Here is a 25,186-nt window from a genome sequence, read left to right on the forward strand (position 1 = left end):
TACTCTGGATACATTCAGTAACATTATAAAATGTGGGGTAGGTGCAACGTAAGACAAAACCAATTACAAGGGTTTGAAGTATCTCTAAGTGGCCACTCGCCTCTCCAAAGTGTGCACAGTTCCAACGCAATTTCAATGCACTATGACTATAAGGTGCTTTTTTTTTTTAGCTTTCCTAGCTGTGAGAAACTAGAGCAAGCACACTTGTAGTAGTTGAATTTGGAACACAACCCTGCATCCCCGCCATCACACAATTACGGTTGTTGTTTTACGCAATCCAAAAACCATCCATTATAAATCGCAACCTGGGTCAGGTGGGCATGATTTGAAAGCATGTTCTATTGACAACATGACTTAGTTATGAAATATGATCTTGTTAGGCTTGTGTTAGGCTTTTACAAGGCCTAACAAAACAGATGGTAATTTTGGTGCTCATAGAGAGGAGTCATGAGTGCAGTCAGGTGCGTGTGCAACGGTACATTTCCTTCAACATACTGTTCAGAAAAACCACGGGTATGACGCCGTGTCATCTTGTAACATCAAACATAGTGATCATAAACGTTGACACGGTATTTGACATGAGTTTTAGGATTTGAAAATGTGCACATTTATTGAAAAAGTACACATTTATTGAAAAAGTACACATTTGGACTCACAGGTGTTTGGATTGCTTTTCTGGCATCAACGCGGAATTTATTGTAATCCTCAATGCCTCATCTCTCAAAGTACATTGAGTCATCTTAATATACAGCATTTCCCTCACTTAGACAACAAAAAATGTGTAAAAGTTGCCCAATTAGCGGAAGGGATGGGAGCCACTTCTTGTCGTGCGCGGTGCTCAAGTTCAGAACAGCTGTCAGTCAAAACCAACACAGAGCTGTGAAGCACAGAGCCAGACCTCTGACATCATGTATAACAAGTTACTGTACAGTCACTGCTTTCCAATTTTAGCGCTTATTAGTGCCCAAATCTGCAATTTTCAACCTGTATACGGGTACGAGTGTAAAGGGCTACGGACAATTTCCCTGACGTTCGCTGAAATTGCATTTGAGGAAAACAAAGTGGGTGTCGGCTCTGGTATGTTCTGGTCTGTGACCGACAGTATATTGTTGTTCATGTGTGTATGGCAGGGGGTTGCTGTGCGCGGGTCAAGTGGCTGATCTCGTGGCCCCTGGGCCTGCTGCTGTACTGCACTGTGCCTAACTGTGTGTACCCACGCTGGCACCGCTGGTTCATGGTCACCTTCGTGGCCTCCACCCTGTGGATAGCCATCTTCTCTTACCTCATGGTGTGGATGGTAAGGACCCACAGCAGAGCCGTAAGGCCATATTGGATGTTCCAGGAGTTGTAGGATAATATTGAAAGGGTGAGTGTGTGTGGTGTCTCTGTCTCTGATCTAGCTGTGTGTGCCCACCAGGTCACCATCATCAGCTACACACTAGACATCCCAGACTACATCATGGGAATCACCTTCCTGGCAGCGGGCACCAGTGTGCCAGACTGCATGGCCAGCCTCATTGTAGCTCGGCAAGGTACCCGTCATCCTCTCTTTTCAACTTCCTCTCATCTTCAGATTCCTGACCAGCCCCTTGACGTCCTGGTGGTGTAGTGTAGACTGCTTTAGTTTGACTTTACCCCCCCCCCCCCCCCCCTTTACCCCCCCCCCCCCCCCCCCTCAGGTATGGGGGACATGGCGGTGTCTAACTCCATTGGCAGTAATATCTTTGACATCCTGTTGGGGCTGGGTTTTCCCTGGGCTCTGCGCACTCTGGTGGTGGACAACGGATCATTGGTGGGTTCATTAAACCTCTCTCTCTATGGACATTTAACAATCATCGACATCTGACCCCTCTCATCCTCCTCTTCCTCACAGGTTTACATCAATAACAAGGGCCTGGTGTATTCTGTCGTCCTGCTGCTGGCCTCTGTCTTCCTCACAGTAAGTGTGTGTGCATGCGTTCCTGTCACCATCAGTTACTGTTTCACTAGACATCTGGTTCTTAGCATCATTTAACCACATAACAGGCCATATGCCACACGCGTATCACAATTCTATTGGTGTTTCACTTTTTACAAGTCTTTTCTTACACACCACAAACACAGTATGATCATAGTTTTACTGGTATTTAAGGTTTTTACAAGATATTTGTTATGGACCACAAGCAGGATGCCGGCAGACAAGACAGAGTATAGTACAGTCTTTCTGGAGCAGGGTGTGGTTCCGGTGTTATGAAACTGATGGTTTGTACCATTGTGGCTACCACAGCTCCAACTAGTTGTCGGGATTAAAGTTGTTGACAACTGTAGCATTTTTTAGCTAAGCCTAACTATAACCCTTTTCCTTACCTATACCTCCATCACCTAACCTGCCACATTAGTTCTCCTAACCTGCCACGTTTGTTCTCCTAAACTACCAAGTTAGTTCTCCTAACCTGCCACATTAGTTCTCCTAACCTGCCACGTTTGTTCTCCTAAACTACCAAGTTAGTTCTCCTAACCTGACACATTAGTTCTCCTAACCTGCCACGTTTGTTCTCCTAACCTACCACGTTAGTTCTCCTAACCTGCCACGTTAGTTCTAACCTACCATGTTAGTTATCCAAACCTGCCACATTAGTTCTCCTAACCTGCCACGTTTGTTCTCCTAAACTACCAAGTTAGTTCTCCTAACCTGACACATTAGTTCTCCTAACCTGCCACATTTGTTCTCCTAACCTACCAAGTTAGTTCTCCTAACCTGCCACATTAGTTCTAACCTACCATGTTAGTTATCCAAACCTGCCACATTAGTTCTCCTAACCTGCCACGTTTGTTCTCCTAACCTACCAAGTTAGTTCTCCTAACCTGTCACATTAGTTCTGCTAACCTGCCACATTAGTTCTCCTAACCTGCCATGTTAGTCGTAACCTGCCACATTAGTTCTCCTAACCTGCCACATTAGTTCTCCTAACCTGCCACATTAGTTCTCCTAACCTGCCACATTAGTTCTCCTAACCTGCCACATTAGTTCTCCTAACCTGTCACATTAGTTCTCCTAACCTGCCACATTAGTTCTCCTAACCTGCCACATTAGTTATCCTAACCTGCCATGTTAGTCGTAACCTGCCACATTAGTTCTCCTAACCTGTCACATTAGTTCTCCTAACCTGTCACATTAGTTCTCCTAACCTGCCACATTAGTTCTCCTAACCTGCCACGTTAGTTCTCCTAACCTGTCACATTAGTTCTCCTAACCTGCCACATTAGTTCTCCTAACCTGCCACATTAGTTCTCCTAACCTGCCACATTAGTTCTCCTAACCTGCCATGTTAGTCGTAACCTGCCACATTAGTTATCCTAACCTGCCACATTAGTTCTCCTAACCTGCCATGTTAGTCGTAACCTGCCACATTAGTTATCCTAACCTGCCACATTAGTTATCCTAACCTGCCACATTAGTTCTCCTAACCTGCCACATTAGTTCTCCTAACCTGCCACGTTAGTTCTCCTAACCTGTCACATTAGTTATCCTAACCAACCACGTTAGTTCTCCTAACCTGCCACGTTAGTTCTAACCTACCATGTTAGTTATCCAAACCTGCCACATTAGTTCTCCTAACCTGCCACATTAGTTCTCCTAACCTGCTATTTAAACAAACCATCAGTATCACCATACCGATGCTAGACAAGTTCATTGTGTGGCTCCATCTATTACGCAATCACCCAGTCATAGCCAAGCTATTCCTTTCTTTACCTCATGCAACTTTTCTTTCCCATTTCCATTAAACCCCTCTCCATCTGCCCATCCCCTGTTCTCTCTTCACCTCCCCCTCTTCCCTTCTTACCTCCCAGGTCATGAGTGTCCATCTGAACCACTGGAAGCTGGACCGCCGTCTGGGCCTGGGGCTGATATTACTCTATGCCATCTTCCTGCTCTGCTCCATCTTCTTTGGGCAGATGTGAGGCTGACGCTGGGGTCGAAGGTCAACCTTGATTTGCCTTCCTGTCAGCTGCCACGTCCAGGAGTCCTCTGTCTCCCTGACATACTCTGTCCTAAAGCCAAAAAAACCCAGCCTCAGCTACATCGTGCTAGAGTTAACATGTGATGTTCCACAAACAGGATATCCTTGGGTGACATTGTACACAAATACACACACACGTTTTACTATCCTTGTGGGGACCTACAATTTTCCCTAACCCTAAATAGCCTATGTCCACAAGGGAGAATTTTCCTTGTGGGGATTTCCGGATAGTTAGTCAGTCAGTCTCTCACACTCACTCACTCACTCACTCACTCACACTCACACGTTGTGTTCTTCTATCCTTGTGGGGACCTAAAATACATTTCCATTCAAAACACTATTTTCCCTAACTCCTAACCATAAACCACCAACCCCTTACCCTAATTCCAACCTTAATTGTAACCCTAAACATAAATCCTAAACGAGGGACAATTTTCCTTGTTTCACTTGTGGTGACTCTTGGGGATTTTAAGGTCCCCTCAAGGATAGAAGAACCTACACACACACACACACACACACACACACACACACACACACACACACACACACACACACACACACACACACACACACACACACACACACACACACACACACACACACACACACACACACACAGCAGTCTTTTCTATAGCACAAACCTTTTTCTTCCGAAGTTTGGTGTTTTAATACGTAGCAACACCTAATGTTCAGCAGTGACCAATGGAAAAATAATACAGTAGACTAATCCTCGTTTCTTGACCGTCCGTTTGGAACAACCGTGTTTGTTTTCAATGTATGCCCTAGCTGACATGACCTTGTTGTGTGGTGATACAGTGTGTACATTTGTGCAAATGTGTAGCAGTGCTGGAGTACAGTGGAGCATAGAACTGTCAGTAAGTTACTATGAGCGAAGCAATAAGAAAAATGGACGTTGTTTAACGTGTCATAGATGTACAATAGAAGAAGTATTCGTAAGAGATGCAGATTATGTGACTAGAATTTGTAAAGTGACTGACCGAGTTCCTACAAAGAGGATTCATTAATCACGTTTTGCCTCATAACATGTACTGTTACAAACTAAGTAAATAATAGGCTAACGTGAAATGTATGATTTTATCATTTTTAGAAGTGTAATTACTATTGACGACATGTTTCTATGGGTGTCACAACCTTTGATATCATGCGTACGGGTCTGTTGTAATAGTTCACTACGTTTAGGGACGATCAGTGTTTGTATTACTGTACAATGATTATTAGGTCTACAAGACCATACTTTTTACTGTTTCTAAATGTTTACTAAATATTTTACATAGTTTTACAAAAAATGTATGTCAAACAGACTAGATTTGTGGTGTTTTTGATATAAGCACTAAATAATATATTCTTCCCGTGATATTTGTGAGAATATCATATGCTGTAACTGAAAAATGAAGTATATTTTTGTCACTTTGTAAAGTGATACTAAATAAGACTGACACTTCAGATCAGCACAGTCCACCTATATCTGATGAAAGGAGAATAAGGTTATATTGAATTGTATCACTTTCTAACCCACTTTAAGCCAGCTAAGATCCTTTTTAGCACTGAATCTCCTTGATTTAGTATCTTTATTTATTATTTCCAAGAGATTTCATATATTTCTTTTGTCAAGCGCTTGTGATTACAATACTTAATGGTTTGCTCTGCAAAATAGTATATTCTCAAAAACGTATAGGTATTTATTTACAGCGTGAATATGATTTCCTGAAATAATTTGGATTTCAGATCAGATCAAATGACTCAAACTTTTTGCCAAATGAAAGGATTGCAGAATACATTCTTTATGTGATCGAACTATTGCACTGAACGAAAACATAAATGCAACATGCAACCATTTCAAAGAATGTACTGAGTTACAGTTTATATAAGGAAATTGAAATAAATTCATTAGGCCCTAATCAATGGATTTCACATGACTGGGCAGGGGCACAGCCATGGGTGGGCCTGGGAGGGCATAGGCCCAACCACTTGGGAGTCTGGCCCACCTACTGAGGAGCAAGGCCCAGCCAATCAGTATACGCTTTTCCCCACAAAAGAGCTTTATTACAGACAGGAGTACTCCTCAGTTTCATCAGCTGTCCAGGTGGCTGGTCTCAGACCATCCTACAGGTGAAGAAGCCAGATGTGGAGGTCCTGGGCTGGCATGGTTACACGTGGTCTGCGGTTGTGAGGCCGGTTGGATGTACTGCCAAATTCTCTAAAACAACGATGGAGGTGGCATATGGTAGAGAAATTAACATTAAATGCTCTGGTGGACATTCCTGCAGTCAGCATGCCAATTGCATCTGTGGCATTGTGTTGTGTGACAAAACTGCACATTTTAGAGTGGCCTTTTATTGTCCTCAGCACAAGGTGCACGTGTGTAATGAGCATGCTGTTTAATCAGCTTCTTGATAGGTGTTAGGTGGATGGATTCTCTTCGCAAAGCAGAAATGCTCACTAATTGGGATGTAATCAAATTTGTTTACAAAATTTGAGAGAAATACGCTTTTTGTGCTTATGGAACATTTCTGGGATCTTTTATTTCAGCTCATGAAACATGGGACCAACACTTAAGATGTTGCGTTTATATTTTTGTTCGGTATAGTTCTGCTCTTTGATTTAGAGGAGTAGAGACTGTTGAGTTGTACAGGCTGGTTGCTGGTGCTGCTAAGTATCCCAGGTTTAGTCACCTGTCTTATGTCCAGGGTAGTCCTTTATTAAGTACCTACTGAGATAGGAAGACCACCAAGGAGTCCCCACTACCAACCAACCAGTCATAAATCCTGCCTCTGTTAGCAGTTCAGGTCAGAGCACCAAATAAAACCCTGATTTAGTTCTCACATGGAAGATCTGTGTTTGAAGTGTGTTGTTCCTCAATGTTTTATTCTGTTAGGTTGGAGCCGCCAGAAATTCCAGCACTGAGATTCGTTACTTTAGACATGATCTCTGATCATTGAGAACTTTTGTATGTTGTTGAGTGCAATAAATAAAATCTGTGCAATAACAATCCATGTCTCTCTCCTTAAGTCACTGTACAACTGTTAAGCTCTGAGAAGTGATGGGTGGGGCCCACTGGGCACAGACAGGAAATCAATGTCTATTCCACGTTGGTTCGACATAATTTCATTGAAATGACGTGGAAACAACGTTGATTCAACCAGGGTGTGCCCAGTGGGAAGACAACAGGGGAAACAGACCCAGTGTCTACCTCTACCTTTCACTGATTCCAGACCTGTCGTTTACTCATTAACCCCTGAGGAGCTGCAGTAAGCTGTTACTAGCCTGTTAGTCTCTCAAAGCAAATACATCCTTCTGATACGAGTCCAGAGGGAGCCATGCAGACAGAAACCCATCTCTGCTTACCATATGCTGCACACACTGCCATCCACTCATATACAGTACATGCATACATGCTGCAAGTACGTACGCACACACACGTTTCCCATCGGAGTCCTAATGATGAACATATTGGGGACTGAAACCCCCATTTCCTTATCTTCATTTGGATCCACAGATGAGAGGCTGGTAAATTGAAAATAACAAGGTAATTAAGTTTTCCCAGTTATAACAACAGATCATTTTTACAACATATCCAATGTGACATGGCATCATCCAATATGATACATTGTTCCTGGTGCTGTCAGGCACCAAACACAGCAGATGAAAGGGTTGTAAAAGTAATTTCATTCTTGTCATTGTACCAGCCCTAATTGTGGATGTTAAACATAACAGCCAATCCATTCCCACTGCGCCAGCACTCTGAGCTCACAACAATATACAACTGTGTGAATATTGTGTTGCAAATCACACGGCAGAAAACAAGTACAGCTAAAATATTAATTGAAAGATGATCTAGGGTTCAGATTTGAAATTCTGAAATACAGACATGTGGAAAGACTGTGTGTGTGTGCGCATGCGTGTGAATTAGTGAGAACAGAACTATGTAGATGTAACAGTATAGCTTCCGTCCCTCTCCTCGCCCCCCTTTTGACCTCCTCCTTTTCTGCAGCAACAGGAGCAACCAGTGATCCGGGTCACGGTACCAATGTAATAGTATAGCTTCCATCCCTCTCCTCACCCTACCTGGGCTCGAACCAGGGACCCTCTGCACACATCAACAACAGCCACCCTCAAAGCATCGTTACCCATCGCTCCACAAAAGCCACGGCCCTTGCAGAGCAAGGGGAACAACTATTTCAAGGTCTCAGAGCGAGTGACGTCACCGATTGAAACGCTATTAGCGCGCACCACCGCTAACTAGCTAGTCATTTCACATCGGTTACATAGACCTACAGTTTAACCCAACTATACTAAATATAATAATATATTCTAGATATCGTGCTCTTATTTATCATCATGTGTGTGAGCCCAATCAAGATTTCCAGGGTGATTACTTTGCCATGCACTTTAATAAACGCTTTATTGACACCTGTAAACATTGAGAAGTTGTTATCTAAATGTGCTCATTTACTGGAGTACAGGAAGTAAGTTGAAGGAAATTATTTGTGAGGTGGTAGCTGGATGTCAGCTGCTTGAGTTTGCATAGCAGCCTGCCTGACACATTATGTAGGCTACACATGTTGTGGCAGGAACCTCTCGTTACATCAGTTTCTTCTGTACTCTTCATGTTTTATCTTCTAACACATGCCTCACCTTATCTTCTAAGAACACACCATGCCTCACCTTATCTTCTAAGAACACACCATGCCTCACCTTATCTTCTAAGAACACACCATGCCTCACCTTATCTTCTAAGAACACACCATGCTTCACCTTATCTTCTAAGAACACACCATGCCTCACCTTATCTTCTAAGAACACACCATGCCTCACCTTATCTTCTAAGAACACACCATGCCTCACCTTATCTTCTAAGAACACACCATGCCTCACCTTATCTTCTAAGAACACACCATGCCTCACCGTATCTTCTGAGAACACACCATGCCTCACCTCATCTTCTAAGAACACACCATGCCTCACCTTAGGACCAAGCCATTTGAGGAGCAATAATTCATATGCATAATAAATCTACACACACAAACAGCAAGGTTGACCAAAATAGACAGTGGCGGTAAAGTTTCTGTCATTGGATGCCCCGTGACTAGTAACTCCTTTTTTATACTGTACCTTTACGACTTCAACCACAAGGGATTGACCATCGCATGAACCTGTTGTCTTATTATGGGTATATGGACACCATCCAATACAAGTGTAAGTGTTGATGGCACAGGAGGATGGTGGCACCTTAATTGGGGAGGATGGGCTCATTGTAATGCCTGGAGCGAAATAAGTGGAAGTGTATCAAATACATTAAACAGATGGTTTCCAGGTGTTTGATGCCATTTCATTTGCTCTGTTCCAGCGGTTATTATGAGCCGTCCTCCCCTCAGCAGCCTCCACTGGTTGATGCATAATATAAACACTTGTTTAAAACAGTCGTAAATTGAATGAATTATTGTGGCAGTAATCGTGACCATAAATAAGTTCTTTACTAGGTTTATTTTTGCATAAAGGGATACATTATTAGAGCATGTAATTGAGCGGTAGATTTCTCACTGTCGAGTTTACCGTTCAGTATCAGTAGTCCTACAAGAACTACAACTAAGTTCATATCCCAAAGTACTCACAATTATCACAATTGCCATCATATACCAACACTGCTTATTTAAATTCTGTATGTAAACTAATTCCCCATCAGGAACATTATTGACTGACACATTTCTCTCCCTTTAAATCATATGCTCTTGTTAGCATACAGCGGTAAACTCATCAAACACTAACAGTTGTGAAAAATAAATGTATCTTAGTAACACCATGTTACCTAGTCTGAGTCAACAAAGGCAAGACTTCATACATGGTGTGTAAACTGAAGGGTTTATATATGAATGAGTTTCACAGAACTGTCCTTGCTGGAGAAATGATCATGGGATTTACTACAATGACATTTCTCTAATTATACCAACCGAACGGTTTTAAAACAAATGATCTAAATTAATGAGAAAACATGTATAAAAGTCATGGTTGTTGGAAACGTGTTCCAGCTCATGGCTGATCACCTGTTCTCTTGTTCTGCAGTTGGCCCTGAGATGATAGCTTCAGGCCAGATGTCCTCATCAGCGATTCCCTGTCATGAAGAAGAATGACTTTTGCTCCACCACTTCACTCAGCATCGCTTTGTGAAGGATGAACCACTCCTGTGTCTCCCAGACTAGTGAGATCACCAATGTGACAGCAGATCCATCGGGGGGCCATGAGATATGAGAGGTGGTGGTGATCATACTCATCACAGGACCTCTCTCTTTGGTCACTATCATTGATCTCCTTCCAGGTCAACAGTGAACTACGCACCGTCAGCAACGATTTCCTGCTGAACCTGGGGATGGTTTTTATGAACCTCTATGCTGTTTACATCATCATGGGACACTGGGGCCTGGGCCTGTTACGTCTGGCTGGCTGTGGACCATGTGGCTCTGTCATGAACCCGCTGGTCATCAGATCTCTCAGCTACAGGGCCGGGCAGCCGGCCTGGGCAGCGTCCTTTATCCTGTGAGGGCCAGCCATCTTGTTCTGGCTCCAAGTGGTGGGCAGGTCCTCGCAGGACAAGGTTGACTGCTCTATCCCGTTCCTGACCGAGTCTGCTCTCACATTCGGTATGGCCATCGATGCCTTCGAGCTTCCTGTCACCATGATGGGCATCCTGTACTGGAAGACCTACTGGGAGATTGAGAAGGAAGCCCAGGATCTGGAGGGGCTGCTGGGGTCTCGGAGCAGTGGAGGGGCCTCCCATGGATCTGAGGGAAGGGCTGTTTACTCCAGCAGCACCATGAGCAGTGCGAGCAGGTCCAGAAAGGTGTCTGCTGGTAGGGAACAGAGCAGTGAGGGGTCTCAGGGCTGCTTCCCTGTGAGAGGAGCCTAAGCAGAGCAGGGAGAGGAGAATAGCAACACCAGGGGTAGCTAGAGGGAGGGTTGCAGAGACAGCACCTGTAATGTAGATGAGGAAGAACCTACTGTCTCTGTCTCCTCCTCAGAGGAAGAACCAGTTCAGAAGCAGCAGGGGGTAAGCGCTAATACAAGCCCTAAAACCATGATCCCACTAAGAGACGTCCAGAGCAGGGACACTGGAGGGACCCACAAACCCTTAACGTCTAGGGCAAGGGACAGTGCAGCTGGCCCACAGGGCAGGCAGTCCTCCCTGAGATGCTCCATATCTTCAGACTCCAGACACCGCAAGCAGACCAAAGCCAAGAGGAACATGACCATCTGGAAGAAGGCAGCTAGGACCCTGAGTGCTGTCCTTCTGGCCTTCATCCTGACCTGGACACCCTACAACACTATGGTGCTGGTGTCCATCTCCTACTGTGTGCCTGAGAAGCTGTGGCAGCTGGGCTATTGGTTCTGCTAAATCAACAGCACCATCAACCCAGTCTGCTACGCCCTCTGCAACGAGCTCTTCTATCACCTTCAAGACACTGCTGCTGTGCGGCCCAGGACAGAGGAACTGGGGAAGGGCTTATCACAGCAATCATGCCTCCTTCAGGACACACAAGATCAGCAGCACTGTCTGAACATTTTCAAAGCTAAACTTTACCTGCTGGCTTAGGAAGAGTCAGATCTGCCCGTGTAAAAGACACCATGCATGCAAGGCGTAGAATCGCTCTTTTGACGGTTCTTTTTTTTTTTTATGAACTGACTTGGTAAATGTGATGTGCATTGACATCTAGAACAGGCAATGGCAGAAAACCTACATAGGGTACTGCCTAAAAGTAGTATCTCTCTTAAGAACATTACATTGCCTACATATGGTAATCATGTAGTCTGTTTTTGCCCTGGACTATCTTCAATCCCTCCTACCCTCCCCCTCAGTTCCTCTCTATGGGTAAACTGGTCCGTCCACAGCCTGAGGAAATGGCTTGTGTTTATTAAACAGCAGGGTTATGAATTGGTCCATGTGCCTTAATGTTACATCTGATCACCAAGACCAGGCCTTGTACTTTGCAATATAAGGTACAGAATTCATTTCCAATGTTTTGGTTTCACAGACACAAAGATCCATCACTGATACAACAGTGCTTCAGTGATCCTGAAAGGCAACTGTGGTAATAGAGAAAATATGACATGGCACCAAATACAGACAGCGTCAAATCTTTTATTTTCCTGGAAAAATAGACAAAACCTTGTACCCTAAAGGAAACAGAGTTCCAATCCAAATAAAGTTCCAAAACTGTTTAACATCAACTGAGTAAATATCATTGACGATTTAAAAAGAAAAATGTTTTAAATGAACCCAAACCGTAATATTCCAAATGGCAACTGCCTCTAAACAAACAGCTAAACAAATGAAATGAGAAATACTTGTTTGATGCTTTAGTATTTGTTAGTTGGCTATTAATATAACATGATAGTATAGCGAAATGATATTACACAACTTCCTTACACCTTGATCAATCCAAATCTGAGTAGACCATGAGCACCCGTGTTTAGGGCACACATTATCATGCACTTGGTTAACTGTCTGTAGAGAGCGCAACGTCTACTGTTTCTCCTTTTGACCATGTCTGAGAATGAATCCAATGTTTAAAAAAATAAATACTTTTACTAGTTTGAGGTAAAGTAATTGTAGCTAATTGTAACCATAGCCAAACTGGTGGAGAGCTTTGCACCCGGCTTTGGGGAAAAAGCAGAGAAAATCAAAGGGTAAATGGGTAAGAGAAAAGATTGAAGTGCTTTTGAACAGGGTATGGTAGTAGGTACCAGGATCAACGGTGTGAGTGTGTCAACTGCAACGCTGAGGTGTTTTTCACACTCAACAGTTTCCCACGTGTATCAAGAATGGTCCACCACCCAAAAAATATCCAGCCAACTTGACACAACTAATGGGAAGCAATGGAGTCAACATGGGCCAGCATTTCTGTGGAATGCTTTCGACACCTTGTAGAGTCCACGCCCCGACAAATCGAGGCTGTTCTGAGGGTGGAACTCAATATTAAGATGGTGTTCTTATTGTTTTGTACACTCAGTGTATTTACAGTGCATTCAGAAAGTATTCAGACCCCTTGACTTTATCCACATTTTGTTACGTTACAGCCTTATTCTAAAACTGATTAAATTGTTTAAAACCCCTCTCATCAATCCACACACACAATACCCCATAATGACAAACGTATCTGAATACTTTCTGAATGCACTGTATAGTCCTATATATGAAAAAGTCAAATGTTGCCTCAAAGGACAACACTACAGTATAGCAAGTGCAGGTACACCAGTCTGCAGTTTGTGGTAACACACCACTTTCTGACTAGACCCTCTGATGGCTCCACATCATCCCCAAAACATTCTTCCATCTCCCCACAGTCCCAGTAGCTCTTGAATGGCTCCTTACTGCCCTCCTCTGGCTATAAACGAAGGGAATCATAGAGCATGACAGTCTGAGATATGAGACAGTGGAGCAGGTTGGGATGAGACTTCAGAGCTGATATGGGCAGATGTTATAGCGGGTGCAGCAAAATGCTTACGTTACTAGCAGTAAAATTTCGAACTGCTCTCCAGGACCAGTGTTGTCTACCAATGGATTAGGTAACTATGTTTGGTAAAAGGCTGGCTGTGGACATAGGATACACTAAAATTCACTCAATCACCACACCAACCAGCATCCATTCTGACTCCCTTTCCACAACAGCAGCAAACACCCAATCTTTAATTCCTTAAAAAAAAATTAAAAAGAGTTACGCCAAAGTCCTCTTTCTGTCACCGAGATAGAGATTGATGTAATAGTAAGGCCCTCTTAACGCCCAATGCTTCCTAAATCAATATGGTCTCTACATCAGGTAGTCTGACTACCAGTCTTTTTAGCTAGCATTCCACTCCTTGTCAATCCAGTCTTTTTAGCTAGCATTCCACTCCTTGTCAATCCAGTCTTTTTAGCTAGCATTCCACTCCTTGTCAATCCAGTCTTTTTAGCTAGCATTCCACTCCTTGTCAATCCAGTCTTTTTAGCTAGCATTCCACTCCTTGTCAATCCAGTTTTTTTTAGCTAGCATTCCACTCTTTGTCAATCCAGTCTTTTTTAGCTAGCATTCCACTCTTTGTCAATCCAGTCTTTTTAGCTAGCATTCCACTCCTTGTCAATCCAGTCTTTTTAGCTAGCATTCCACTCCTTGTCAATCCAGTCTTTTTAGCTAGCATTCCACTCTTTGTCAATCCAGTCTTTTTAGCTAGCATTCCACTCCTTGTCAATCCAGTCTTTTTAGCTAGCATTCCACTCCTTGTCAATCTAGTCTTTTTAGCTAGCATTCCACTCCTTGTCAATCCAGTTTTTTTTAGCTAGCATTCCACTCCTTGTCAATCCAGTTTTTTTTAGCTAGCATTCCACTCCTTGTCAATCCAGTCTTTGGCAAATGACATGAATGTCAAGGAGTGGAATGTAATGGCTGAACAGAGAGCAGCTTTTAAATAATTCCCACCTTTATATTCTATACAAACATATAAATATACAAAACCTTTGAACATGTTTTTATTATGAACAAGCATTGGCATGCTAATTGAATCAAACTATTTATCTCCTCTACATGCAAAACTGATATTTGTAAGGTGTTTCCCTTCCAAACCGAGACCTGTTTCAGCACGGGCTTTGTAAGGTGTTTCCCTTCCAAACCGAGACCTGTTTCAGCACGGGCTTTGTAAGGTGTTTCCCTTCCAAACCGAGACCTGTTTCAGCACAGGCTTTGTAAGGTGTTTCCCTTCCAAACCGAGACCTGTTTCAGCACGGGCTTTGTAAGGTGTTTCCCTTCCAAACCGAGACCTGTTTCAGCACGGGCTTTGTAAGGTGTTTCCCTTCCAAACCGAGACCTGTTTCAGCACAGGCTTGGTAAGGTGTTTCCCTTCCAAACCGAGACCTGTTTCAGCACGGGCTTTGTAAGGTGTTTCCCTTCCAAACCGAGACCTGTTTCAGCACGGGCTTTGTAAGGTGTTTCCCTTCCAAACCGAGACCTGTTTCAGCACGGGCTTGGTAAGGCGTTTCCCTTCCAAACCGAGGCCTTTTTCAGCAAGGGGCTGGTAAGGTATGCTTCCCCGAAAGGCCTGTTTTAGAAGGCGGGTTGGTGAGGTATGCTTCCCTTTTCACAAGACATCTGTCCCACCCACTCCTCTCTGCTGACCAGTGATGGAGAACCTGTGAGAGGGTGGGGGTCCATCACAACGGAGGGGCATTAGGTGTCCGGTATATGGACGCCTTGTCTTTCAACAGGTCCAGACACAGATGGCAGCTCCAGCTCCCTGTTAAGAGGACACAAGGAAACAGAGTGGTGAGTGACTCACACAGACTTGCTATAAATATCCTGTCTTCCATGGACCCACATCTGGTCATTAGCCCAGTTGAAGTCACTGGATTTAAAGGTGCAGGCTATTTTGTGCTCTAATACCTTGCATTGACTAAGCATTTCAAGATTTCAAGGCTAGTTAACTGCTGAAAGCGGTGATTCATCAGTAAAACACCCGGCCGTGCTATCGTTGTCTGGCTACGCCGCCTGAGAGCTCGACTTGGACATTCTGCTCTGCCAAATCTACTCAGATAAATCTGTCTCCCTACGGAGATAAAACCACAACAATCATCATCAAAAACTTTGACTCAAATATCCCCTATTAGACAGGCAAGTGGTCCCCAGTGGTACATCATGAACAGATAGATCCATTATCTTGCTCTCACCTTCTGGAGGTTCAGCCATAGGGGGGCTGAGACAGTACATGTGATAGCCTCTATCGCAGTCATCACAGAAGAGAAGCTGGTCCTGGACAAAAGACAACAGGCTCATTATACAACGCAGTTTATCAGCGCACCACTTCATTTTAAATATACAGTGCACCTCATTTATCCTACAGTAATAAGTATGAAGCCTGCAGGTCAACTCACGTCGTTCTCTGAGGTGCCACAGATGTTGCAGCACTTGCACTCGATGCACTGCCAGCGGTAGGTCTTCACTGCAGCCATCATCACAGGGGTGAACTGCAGGCAGGACGGGTGGCCTGGGTTGGACACAGAGAATGGGTGAACAAACTGTCAGCCTCCATCATACTACTACTGGTCTACGCCATCATGCGTCTGACTCAGAACACACTCAATAACATCCTAAAGTAAATACCACTTACACATGCATTCATTTGCATGCTCATACAAATATACACAAATGGTCTGAAAGGCCTAGGTTAGCCTTGTCTCTCAGGGTAAAGGCCAGGGTTGGAAGGGTTACCTGAACGTCCACAGTCTGAGCAGGACTGCAGCCCCTCTGACTGGCCCGTCTTCTGGTTGAGGGCTGAGTCCCCGAGGCAGAAGTCACAGTAGTTATTGGGTATCGCCAAACCGTCTGGACCTTTCTTGGGTGCTGTAAGGGAGAAACACAGAATGAAATGAAAAGTATGGGTCTGCATTCAAAGGTTTCAAATGCATTCAAATGGTGACTTACTCTTGGGCTCCTCAGGCTGGGGCGGGGTGGGGGTGTGGACCTCAGGCTCCTCCTTGTCCCCTCCCTCCTCCTCAGCCAGGTGGGAGTGGGCGTAGTGGTAGCTCAGGCCCGGACGGTTCTTGTAACGCTTCCCACAGACTGCCAGAGAAACCCCCAAACACAACACGTGTTAAAACGAAACATACTTAAACCATTAAGTAGCCTTCATACTAGAACAGAGTACATTTTTCTCCACTGAAAGATATCGCCTCGATCTGATCTTTATTTACTGATGAGGAAAATCATATTGATGTCCACGTGTCTGGTCTAGAGCAATGATGGGTATGCTCACCCAGACATCCATCCACTCACTCAATCACCCTCTCTTATTTCATCACACAATCCCATCATATTTCTTCATCTGATACCTAGAGGGGCAAGATTACTGACTGGGTCAGCTCCCAGCCCCCATCTCCCATTACACCCCTCCAGTTCCAACCCTAGCCCCAGTTGCAACACAATCTCCAACCCCAGTTCTCCTTTTTCCCCCTCTGCATTGTTGGGAAGGAACCGTAAGTCAGAATTTGACTGTTAGTCTACACTGGTTGTTTACAAAGCATGTGACAAATAACATTTAATTTGAACCTTAGGCCGCCTGTCTCTATGTGAGTCAGACCGCCAGTACCAGGCCATTGTGCAACACGGTCCATGGTGCAGAACCCAGGTTAGGCATTCCTCAACAATCTCTCCCCCCATGCGCACTCACATCAGGATCCACACAGCTAGCACAGACATCAAGCTGGTTCAACACAAAAGCAGAGGCACTATTTCAGTCTAAAGAAACAGGTGAGGAGGACAAGACATTAAGAAAAAAAGAAATGTAGCAAAGAAATGCAAATGAGACATATTCAGTTAAGAGATTATGACATGAACGAAAACACAGACTACATTTGATTGGCTGTAGTGTGTGCAATACGATAATGTGATATATGCCATTTAGCAGACACTTTAACCAAAGCAACACAGTCATGCGTTCATACATTTTACATATGGGTGGTCCCGGGAATCAAACCCACTACCCTGGCGTTACAAGCGCCATGCTCTACCACCTGAGCTACAAAGGACCACGATGTGATGCAATAATATCATGTGTGAAATACATATTTAACATTTTACATTTAAGTCATTTAGCAGATGCTCTTATCATACATTATCATACATCTCCACACTACACATTCACAATCCACCGTCAAGCATATCAAGTTACTTATACTCTGAGTCAATTGAATTATACCTTGAAAATGAGACCTTAATCAGTGGACGAGGGGGAGGCAGCAACACTAACCTCAAAGCATTCTACATGTTAGCTAACACACACCGAGAGAAAGACAAACAGGCAGTAAGCAGACTGGACTGGAGGCAGAGGAAAAAGAAGGAGAAATATACCTCGTCCAGAAGGTTGTGAAATATGCTTTTGTCTGAAAGTGTCTGAAAGAGAGGAGAGAAAAGAGAGAAAAAGGAAAGACTCAGAGAAGTACGCTCACAGACTGACAGTATAGAGAGAGAGACTCAGAGAAGTACGCTCACAGACTGACAGTATAAAGAGAGAGACTCAGAGAAGTACGCTCACAGACTGACAGTATAAAGAGAGAGACTCAGAGAAGTACGCTCACAGACTGACAGTATAGAGAGAGAGACTCAGAGAAGTACGCTCACAGACTGACAGTATAGAGAGAGAGAGACTCAGAGAAGTACGCTCACAGACTGACAGTATAGAGAGAGAGACTCAGAAGTACGCTCACAGACTGACAGCATAGAGAGAGAGACTCAGAAGTACGCTCACAGACTGACAGCATAGAGAGAGAGACTCAGAAGTACGCTCACAGACTGACAGTATAGAGAGAGAGACTCAGAGAAGTACGCTCACAGACTGACAGCATAGAGAGAGAGACTCAGAAGTACGCTCACAGACTGACAGCATAGAGAGACTCAGAAGTACGCTCACAGACTGACAGCATAGAGAGAGAGACTCAGAAGTACGCTCACAGACTGACGACATAGAGAGAGAGACTCAGAAGTACGCTCACAGACTGACAATCAGAAAGACATCAACATCACCCCAAGTTTAATCTGCAAGGGAAGACAATTTCAGGAGTGAAAAACAACCGACTGTCCGCTTCCCAACAAGAGAGTTCCTAGGGAGTAAAGAGAGTAGGCCCTCCTCCAAAGCCATCGGCACTCCCACTGTTCTCCTCCAAAGCCATCTGCACTCCCACTGTTCTCCTCCAAGGCCATCTGAAAGAGGTCAGAAGTACGCTCACAGACTGACAGCATAGAGAGAGAGACTCAGAAGTACGCTCACAGACTGACAGCATAGAGAGAGAGACTCAGAAGTACGCTCACAGACTGACAGTATAGAGAGAGAGACTCAGAGAAGTACGCTCACAGACTGACAGCATAGAGAGAGAGACTCAGAAGTACGCTCACAGACTGACAGCATAGAGAGACTCAGAAGTACGCTCACAGACTGACAGCATAGAGAGAGAGACTCAGAAGTACGCTCACAGACTGACGACATAGAGAGAGAGACTCAGAAGTACGCTCACAGACTGACAATCAGAAAGACATCAACATCACCCCAAGTTTAATCTGCAAGGGAAGACAATTTCAGGAGTGAAAAACAACCGACTGTCCGCTTCCCAACAAGAGAGTTCCTAGGGAGTAAAGAGAGTAGGCCCTCCTCCAAAGCCATCGGCACTCCCACTGTTCTCCTCCAAAGCCATCTGCACTCCCACTGTTCTCCTCCAAGGCCATCTGCACTCCCACTGTTCTCCTCCAAGGCCATCTGCACTCCCACTGTTCTCCTCTAAAGCCCCCTGCACTCCCACTGTTCTCCTCCAAAGCCCCCTGCACTCCCACTGTTCTCCTCCAAAGCCCCCTGCACTCCCACTGTTCTCCTCCAAATCCCCCTGCACTCCCACTGTTCTCCTCCAAAGCCCCCTGCACTCCCACTGTTCTCCTCCAAAGCCCCCTGCACTCCCACTGTTCTCCTCCAAAGCCCCCTGCACTCCCACTGTTCTCCTCCAAAGCCCCCTGCACTCCCACTGTTCTCCTCCAAAGCCCCCTGCACTCCCACTGTTCTCCTCCAAAGCCCCCTGCACAACCCACTGTTCTCCTCCAAAGCCCCCTGCACTCCCACTGTTCTCCTCCAAAGCCCCCTGCACAACCCACTGTTCTGCTCCAAAGCCCCCTGCACAACCCACTGTTCTCCTCCAAAGCCCCCTGCACAACCCACTGTTCTCCTCCAACGCCCCCTGCACTCCCCACTGTTCTCCTCCAACGCCACCTGCACTCCCCACTGTTCTCCTCCAACGCCCCCTGCACTCCCACTGGGACTCACTGTCACAGGAGTAAGGCTTGTCCTTGTCCTCCAGTGCAGCCGCCGCAGCCTCCAGCTTCTTCTTGGCACTGCTCACACCACGACCCTAAGGACAAACACACCATCATATTCAAAATCATAGGTACAGACATGGTGCCAGTGGACACAGCCACCATTTCAGATCACATGCCTGTAACATTGAGTAAAGTGAGTCTCTAACTGTAAGTGGCTCTGGATAAGAGCGTCTGCTAATTGACTATGCTAAATGTAATGCAAAATGTAACATTAACAACAATTATTGGTTTAAAATAGCTTCACTCACCTTTCCCTTTCCTTTGCCTCTTCTTTTGGGGGTGTCCTCCTCATAGTCCTCATCCTCCAAGTCATCCAGGAAGTCATCTGGCTCCAGGACTCTCTGTATAGACAGAAGAATGCATGTTGCTGTAGTATCTAATGTCATTGGAGGAGTAACAAACTGTAAACCATGCTATGTATCACACGATCCCTCCAACCAGAGCATGCTACGTACGGTACCTTTCTGACGCGTGCTGCAGGGGTGACTCCCCCACAAGTGTAGTCTGCCAGACGGGACTCCTCTTCTGGCCCATGGAACTCCGGAGGACCCCGTTTGTCCAGGGGTTCCCCCTTCAGCAGGGCTTCCAGACTGCTGCCATCAGATGATGACAGGGCATCCTTCTTAAAACCCAAGTCCAGTTCTACAGACAGGGAGAACCACAAACAACCTTTACAAAGGAGTGAAGAACCAACAGAGAACTCTGGCACAGAGGGGCACACAAACACGTCAACACAGTTGTGTTATTAAGCTGACCAGTATCCCATGATTAGGACGTACCTGACTTTAGAGGGGGGAAGACCAGCCGGGGATCCTCTGGGGGGAGGGTTCGTCGTTTCTTCCTCCACCTGCGGGATGGGTAGGTGTACAGCTGTCCTGGGGCCACTCCTGAGAGAGGACAGAAGATGCACACTAACGTACCTAGACATTTATGATGACCTATAAAACAGACATTAACTTTCACTTTATGGCCTCCCGAGTGGCGCAGCATCCTAAGGCACGCTTGAGGCGTCACTACAGATCCGGGTTCGATCCCGGGCTGTGTTGCAGCCGGCCGCGACCGGGAGACCTATGAGCCGACTCACACAATTGGCCCAGCGTCGTCCGGGTTAAGGGAGGGTTTGGCTGGCTGGGATGTTCTTGTCCCATTGTGCTCAAGCGACTCCTTGTGGCTAGAGCTGTATGGTGTTTCCTCCGACACATTGGTGTGGTTGGAAACATAGGTGAACACAATTTCTACCGAGTGCTTGAACTATAGTGATCTCTTTTGTTTTCGTTTCCAGATCATGAGAAGATGATGAATGTTTAACAACTCCGGTCCTCCAGTACCCCCAACAGTAGACGTTTCCGTTGTGGCCTAGACAAGCACACTTGATTCTAGTAATCATCAAGCCCCTGGCAGGTTGAATGAGGTGTGTCCAGGGCTATAACATAAATGTGTACTGGAAAAACTCATATAGCCTACTACTCCAGGCTGTGAACTCAGTAGTTGAAATACTGTATGTGACTTCAATTTGTGTAGATGTGTAATGTATTTACCTGGTCCCCTGTGTCTCTTCTCCATCCAAATGTAACAGTTGCTCTGCGCCACTCCAGTCTGAGAGTCCAGGAAGGGCATTCGGACACTCCTCTCAGCACATAGCCGGGCGTTGTAGTTATGGCACTGCTCCATGGCATCTCTGTAGCACTGCTCTCCCAGCCTTCACCCACACACCGAGAGGAACAGCCAGGGACAAGTTAGCACCAGGAAACACACTGCCTGTGTATACTGTTAGAAGAATGATACATTACTGTGGACCCCAGGAAGAGTAACTGCTGCTTCTGCAAAAGGATCTAAACAAATAAACCTTCATGCATCAGTTCAACAACTGACAGTACCTGTATTGCATCGCTACCATAAAGAGGTTGGTATGGTATGTGTCCTACGACCTCTAAAACAAATCATGTCTAAATTCTACTGCTCTAGCGTGTTGTAAAAGAGGCTTAAAATTGTTCAAACTTCAAAGCCTTTATCTATCACAGCCACAGCTAAAAACCTTTTGGTCCTGTTTAAGCTGGCACCTCAGGGAGGCAGGCAAGCAGACTACATCATTGTGTCCCTGAACTCAGTCACTGTTGAGAATGTCAGCAGTTGCTCTTTTGTTGGCTTGGCAACAGCGGTCTGCCTGGTTGGGAGCAGCAGCCTCTGCTGGCTCAGCTTTTCAACACGAAACAGCTTGAGTGAAACCTATTTTTTACTTACATAAATCTGCCTTCAAAGCTTCGTAGCACTAAGACAATCTTAAATCCATTTTAGGCAAAGGGATACAGAAGCTTTCGGGAAAGTGGGTATGGAAAGAGGTCTATGAGAGACAACAGGGGCGTATTACTTGTATTATTTGGGGAAGTAGGTAGCCTAGTGGTTAGAGCATTGGGCCAGTAACTGAAAGGCTGCTGGCCCAAATCCCAGAGCTGACAAGATAAAAAATATGTTGTTCTGCCCCTGAACAAGGCAGTTAACCCACTAGGCCATCATTGTAAATAAGAATTTGTTAACTGACTTGCCTAGTTATATAAAGGTTAAATAAAAAATTACACAGGTTCTGTTGCAAAATGGTTTACGCCTAACAAAAACATTTTACAACGAAAACGAGATTTCTATTGGACAAATTCTGGTAGGTCCCTCCCTGCTCTGTTTGCTTCCATTTGGTTCTTAAACTGTAAATGGTTTCCGTGATGAACACACAGCAGTTCACGAGTTTGAAACATTTGTTGCATTGCATGCCATGGTCATTTTCTTTTTTTATTGGTAGAATTTGTCTTGAAGAACATCTGATTCATATTACTCTAATCTTTTGGCAAAAGCTAGTTTTAACAATGCCTCAAGGACGTTCGTCATAGTGACTAATGCATTGTGGTGACATGGATTTTCTGTTGGGAAGCTAAAAAAAAAAACATGCAGTCCATTTCCACATGAAAGCATCCCAGGACCACGAATGCAGACAGTGTCAGCAGATATATTCATAATACTGATTGAACACCAGGATTTGAACTAATTTCTAGCTTGAAGGACTACATTGTAAAACAACAACAGTAGCTATACGCACTGCAGTTAACTGAACTTAATAACCAAGTTGCCAGCTAACATGCTAATGATTGTAAACTAACATGTCACCATCCCATCTCTCTCACCGTGGGTGTTTTCAAACTCGCATGGAATAAGGATTATGGGTGGAGTTGCGGATATACAGTTCTTCGTGTACATTTGCTAACTAGTGCCCAACGTTTGGTTATATAATGATGACACTTGGTTAATTTCAAAGTGTCCATTATACAAGAACACTTGACATAGCAGGTCAGTTTAGCTATGAGTACTGACACAGTTTGAAAACTGAGTTATTCGGTTCTTTTACCGAACATCTTAAGACAATTTACTATACCATTTACATGTTTCTGTTACCACCGACCTTTACATTTAAACGTAAAACACATGTGCATACTTTAACTAGCTAGGGGGAAAGAACATAGCTACTTACAGTTTTACAACATTTTCAACAACAGCCGCCATCTTGGTTCGCTTTGCCGTGAAAGGTTGCGCATGCGCAATACATTTTTTTTTGCAGTTTGTAAAGAAGACCAAGGTTATAGTGTTGCAATTATGTATCAAATAGAGTTTTCAAAAAAAGTTAACCACTCATAGTTTATGGCAGAGTACATTAGCCAGCTATGCAATTTCAGTAAATATGATTAAATCATGTCTTTCCTTATTTTATTGGAAAATATGACGCGTATGACGTACATGTCATTTAGACTTCAGTGTTGCTATTAAAACGGATTAAATGTACTACTTTTAGTGATATACAAAAATGTCCAGCAGATGGAGATGTAAGCAGATGGAAGGAAGGAATCATTCTGGGCATGGACTTCAAGGAGCTTTTCTGACATGTAAACTGTCCAACTCTCTGAATGCTATCCACTTTCAGCCTGTCAGTGGCCCAATATTACTTATTACACCCAAGCAGAGGTCCAAACTCAGACCAGGGAGAAAGAGGCTGGCATTGGTCACTCTGCTCTAGGCAGGCCTTTCCATTAAAACTATGCCCTCTTACATCTGTGCATGCCATGCTTTTAGACCTAGACACACAGCTGGTGTTCCCAGCCAATGAGGGAGACAGTGAAGCGCAACACACTTGTTTGATTGTGAAACTCACAAGGGGTCTCCTTCGAATGTCATTAGTGTTTTAGATTAGGAGTTACATAATTTATCCAGGCCAGAGGGGACACGTTCCACTTACAGCATGAGGTTTTGAGCATGATTAAATAAGAGAGGAATAGACTGGGTGGTCCCATAATCAATACAAATCAATTCTGGAGGTCACCTAGGAAATCTTCAACCAGTGTTTGCCCAGTGGGATCTTCCTATCTCTGAAGTTCCTTGAAGACTCTAAAGCTCAACAGCAAATCAAATTGAAAACACAGTTGAAACAGAAAGAAGTGATGTTTTTAACTTGTTTGCTTCAACTATTTGCTCTGATCAGAGATACACCAATTAAGAGAAAAAAGGTAAAAAATATATATTTGTTCTCTCCCTCTTCTCATCCGCACGGCCTTTTCACTCGCCTGTCTACCTCCCCTCTGAGATCCTCCCCCTGCAGGGCCCCTCTCAGTGGTGTTTCCAGACCGCCCCTGCTCTCAGGGTCACTGGCTGTGTGTGTCGAGGGTCCTGTGTTAACAAAGCAAGTTGGAGCCATTCCCAGGGCTATTCAAAAACTGGAGGGACCATAGCAAACAAGAGAATGTGGGCACGGGCACGCGCACACACACACACACAGAAAAACTAAACAAGGATGTCTTTCTTCTTCTATCCATAACATTGCATTTATTCATAATCATTTACAGCTTGTAATTGTGTGATGCAAGTAAACAATTTGTCCAAACATATCAAATATGCCAATTGATAGCAGCACGATAAGAGTCATTATCATACATAAAGATCAGCAAAGGTTATGATGTAATAGAGATATCTACAAAACCTTGAAGTTTGGTAAATATTAAACTGACTATTTATTTGGACAGTGAAGCTCAAGTCTTTAATTTGGCTCTATACTCAAGCATTTTGGATTTGAGAGCAAATGTTTCGAATGAGGCGACAGTACAGAATTGCACCTTTTTATTTTAAGGTATTTTCATACATATCGGTTTTACCGTTTAGAAATGAAAAGCACTTTATGCATCTAGTCCCCTCATTTGAAGGTGTCATAAGTACACTGAACAAAAATATAAACTCAACATGTAAAGCGTTGGTCCCATGTTT

At 44.4% G+C, this 25,186-nt stretch overlaps 2 protein-coding genes and 1 pseudogene across 9 annotated transcripts in view; 2 read left to right on the forward strand and 1 right to left on the reverse strand.

Moving 5' to 3' along the window:
* LOC139388479 (sodium/potassium/calcium exchanger 3-like) overlaps positions 1-7,011 on the forward strand; it is a 32,911-nt gene extending 25,900 nt beyond the window's left edge. The window contains exons 13-18 of one of the 3 annotated variants that reach the window (XM_071135164.1): positions 1,131-1,297; positions 1,418-1,532; positions 1,680-1,792; positions 1,874-1,939; positions 2,618-2,656; positions 3,832-3,960. In XM_071135164.1, the coding sequence (XP_070991265.1) occupies positions 1,131-1,297; positions 1,418-1,532; positions 1,680-1,792; positions 1,874-1,939; positions 2,618-2,626 (470 nt within the window). In that variant the 3' untranslated portion in view covers positions 2,627-2,656; positions 3,832-3,960. Of the gene's footprint in view, positions 1-1,130; positions 1,298-1,417; positions 1,533-1,679; positions 1,793-1,873; positions 1,940-2,378; positions 2,469-2,617; positions 2,657-3,831 lie in introns of those variants that run through there. The other 2 variants (XM_071135163.1, XM_071135165.1) reach the window with 2 other exon arrangements.
* Positions 7,012-10,136: 3,125 nt separating this feature from the next.
* LOC139388193 (muscarinic acetylcholine receptor M3-like) lies at positions 10,137-11,572 on the forward strand (annotated as a pseudogene).
* Positions 11,573-13,498: 1,926 nt separating this feature from the next.
* On the reverse strand, positions 13,499-23,461 carry LOC139388407 (zinc finger protein ubi-d4-like). 6 transcript variants are annotated; one of them, XR_011629284.1, is made up of 13 exons: positions 23,409-23,456; positions 21,433-21,593; positions 20,674-20,781; positions 20,355-20,536; positions 20,143-20,235; positions 19,842-19,926; positions 17,888-17,929; positions 16,463-16,600; positions 16,250-16,381; positions 15,913-16,025; positions 15,709-15,790; positions 14,712-15,278; positions 13,499-14,617 (listed from the first exon to the last, which is right to left on the reverse strand). XR_011629284.1 is itself a non-coding variant. In XM_071135047.1 (12 exons), exons 1-12 carry the CDS (start codon positions 23,438-23,440, stop codon positions 15,196-15,198), a joined length of 1,251 nt encoding a protein of 416 aa, XP_070991148.1. In that variant the 5' UTR covers positions 23,441-23,456; the 3' UTR covers positions 14,505-15,195. The 6 variants fall into 6 exon arrangements, 4 of the variants coding, with proteins under 4 accessions (XP_070991150.1, XP_070991148.1, XP_070991151.1 ...); XR_011629285.1 differs by lacking the exon at positions 17,888-17,929 and having other exon boundaries at positions 23,409-23,461; XM_071135047.1 differs by having other exon boundaries at positions 14,505-15,278.
* Positions 23,462-25,186: the final 1,725 nt, after the last annotated feature.

The sequence above is a fragment of the Oncorhynchus clarkii genome, chromosome 29, assembly GCF_045791955.1.
Source record: "Oncorhynchus clarkii lewisi isolate Uvic-CL-2024 chromosome 29, UVic_Ocla_1.0, whole genome shotgun sequence".
In the NCBI taxonomy this organism is placed as follows: Eukaryota; Metazoa; Chordata; class Actinopteri; order Salmoniformes; family Salmonidae; genus Oncorhynchus; species Oncorhynchus clarkii.

Excerpts from the sequence above, each read along its gene's own strand:
- LOC139388407 (XM_071135047.1), bottom strand. The coding sequence starts at position 23,440 with ATGGCGGCTGTTGTTGAAAATGTTGTAAAACT. Across the intron at positions 20,236-20,354 it reads CTGCAGCACGCGTCAGAAAG|AGAGTCCTGGAGCCAGATGA; the intron begins GTACCGTACGTA and ends CTGTCTATACAG. Across the intron at positions 19,927-20,142 it reads GAGGCAAAGGAAAGGGAAAG|GGTCGTGGTGTGAGCAGTGC; the intron begins GTGAGTGAAGCT and ends GTTTGTCCTTAG.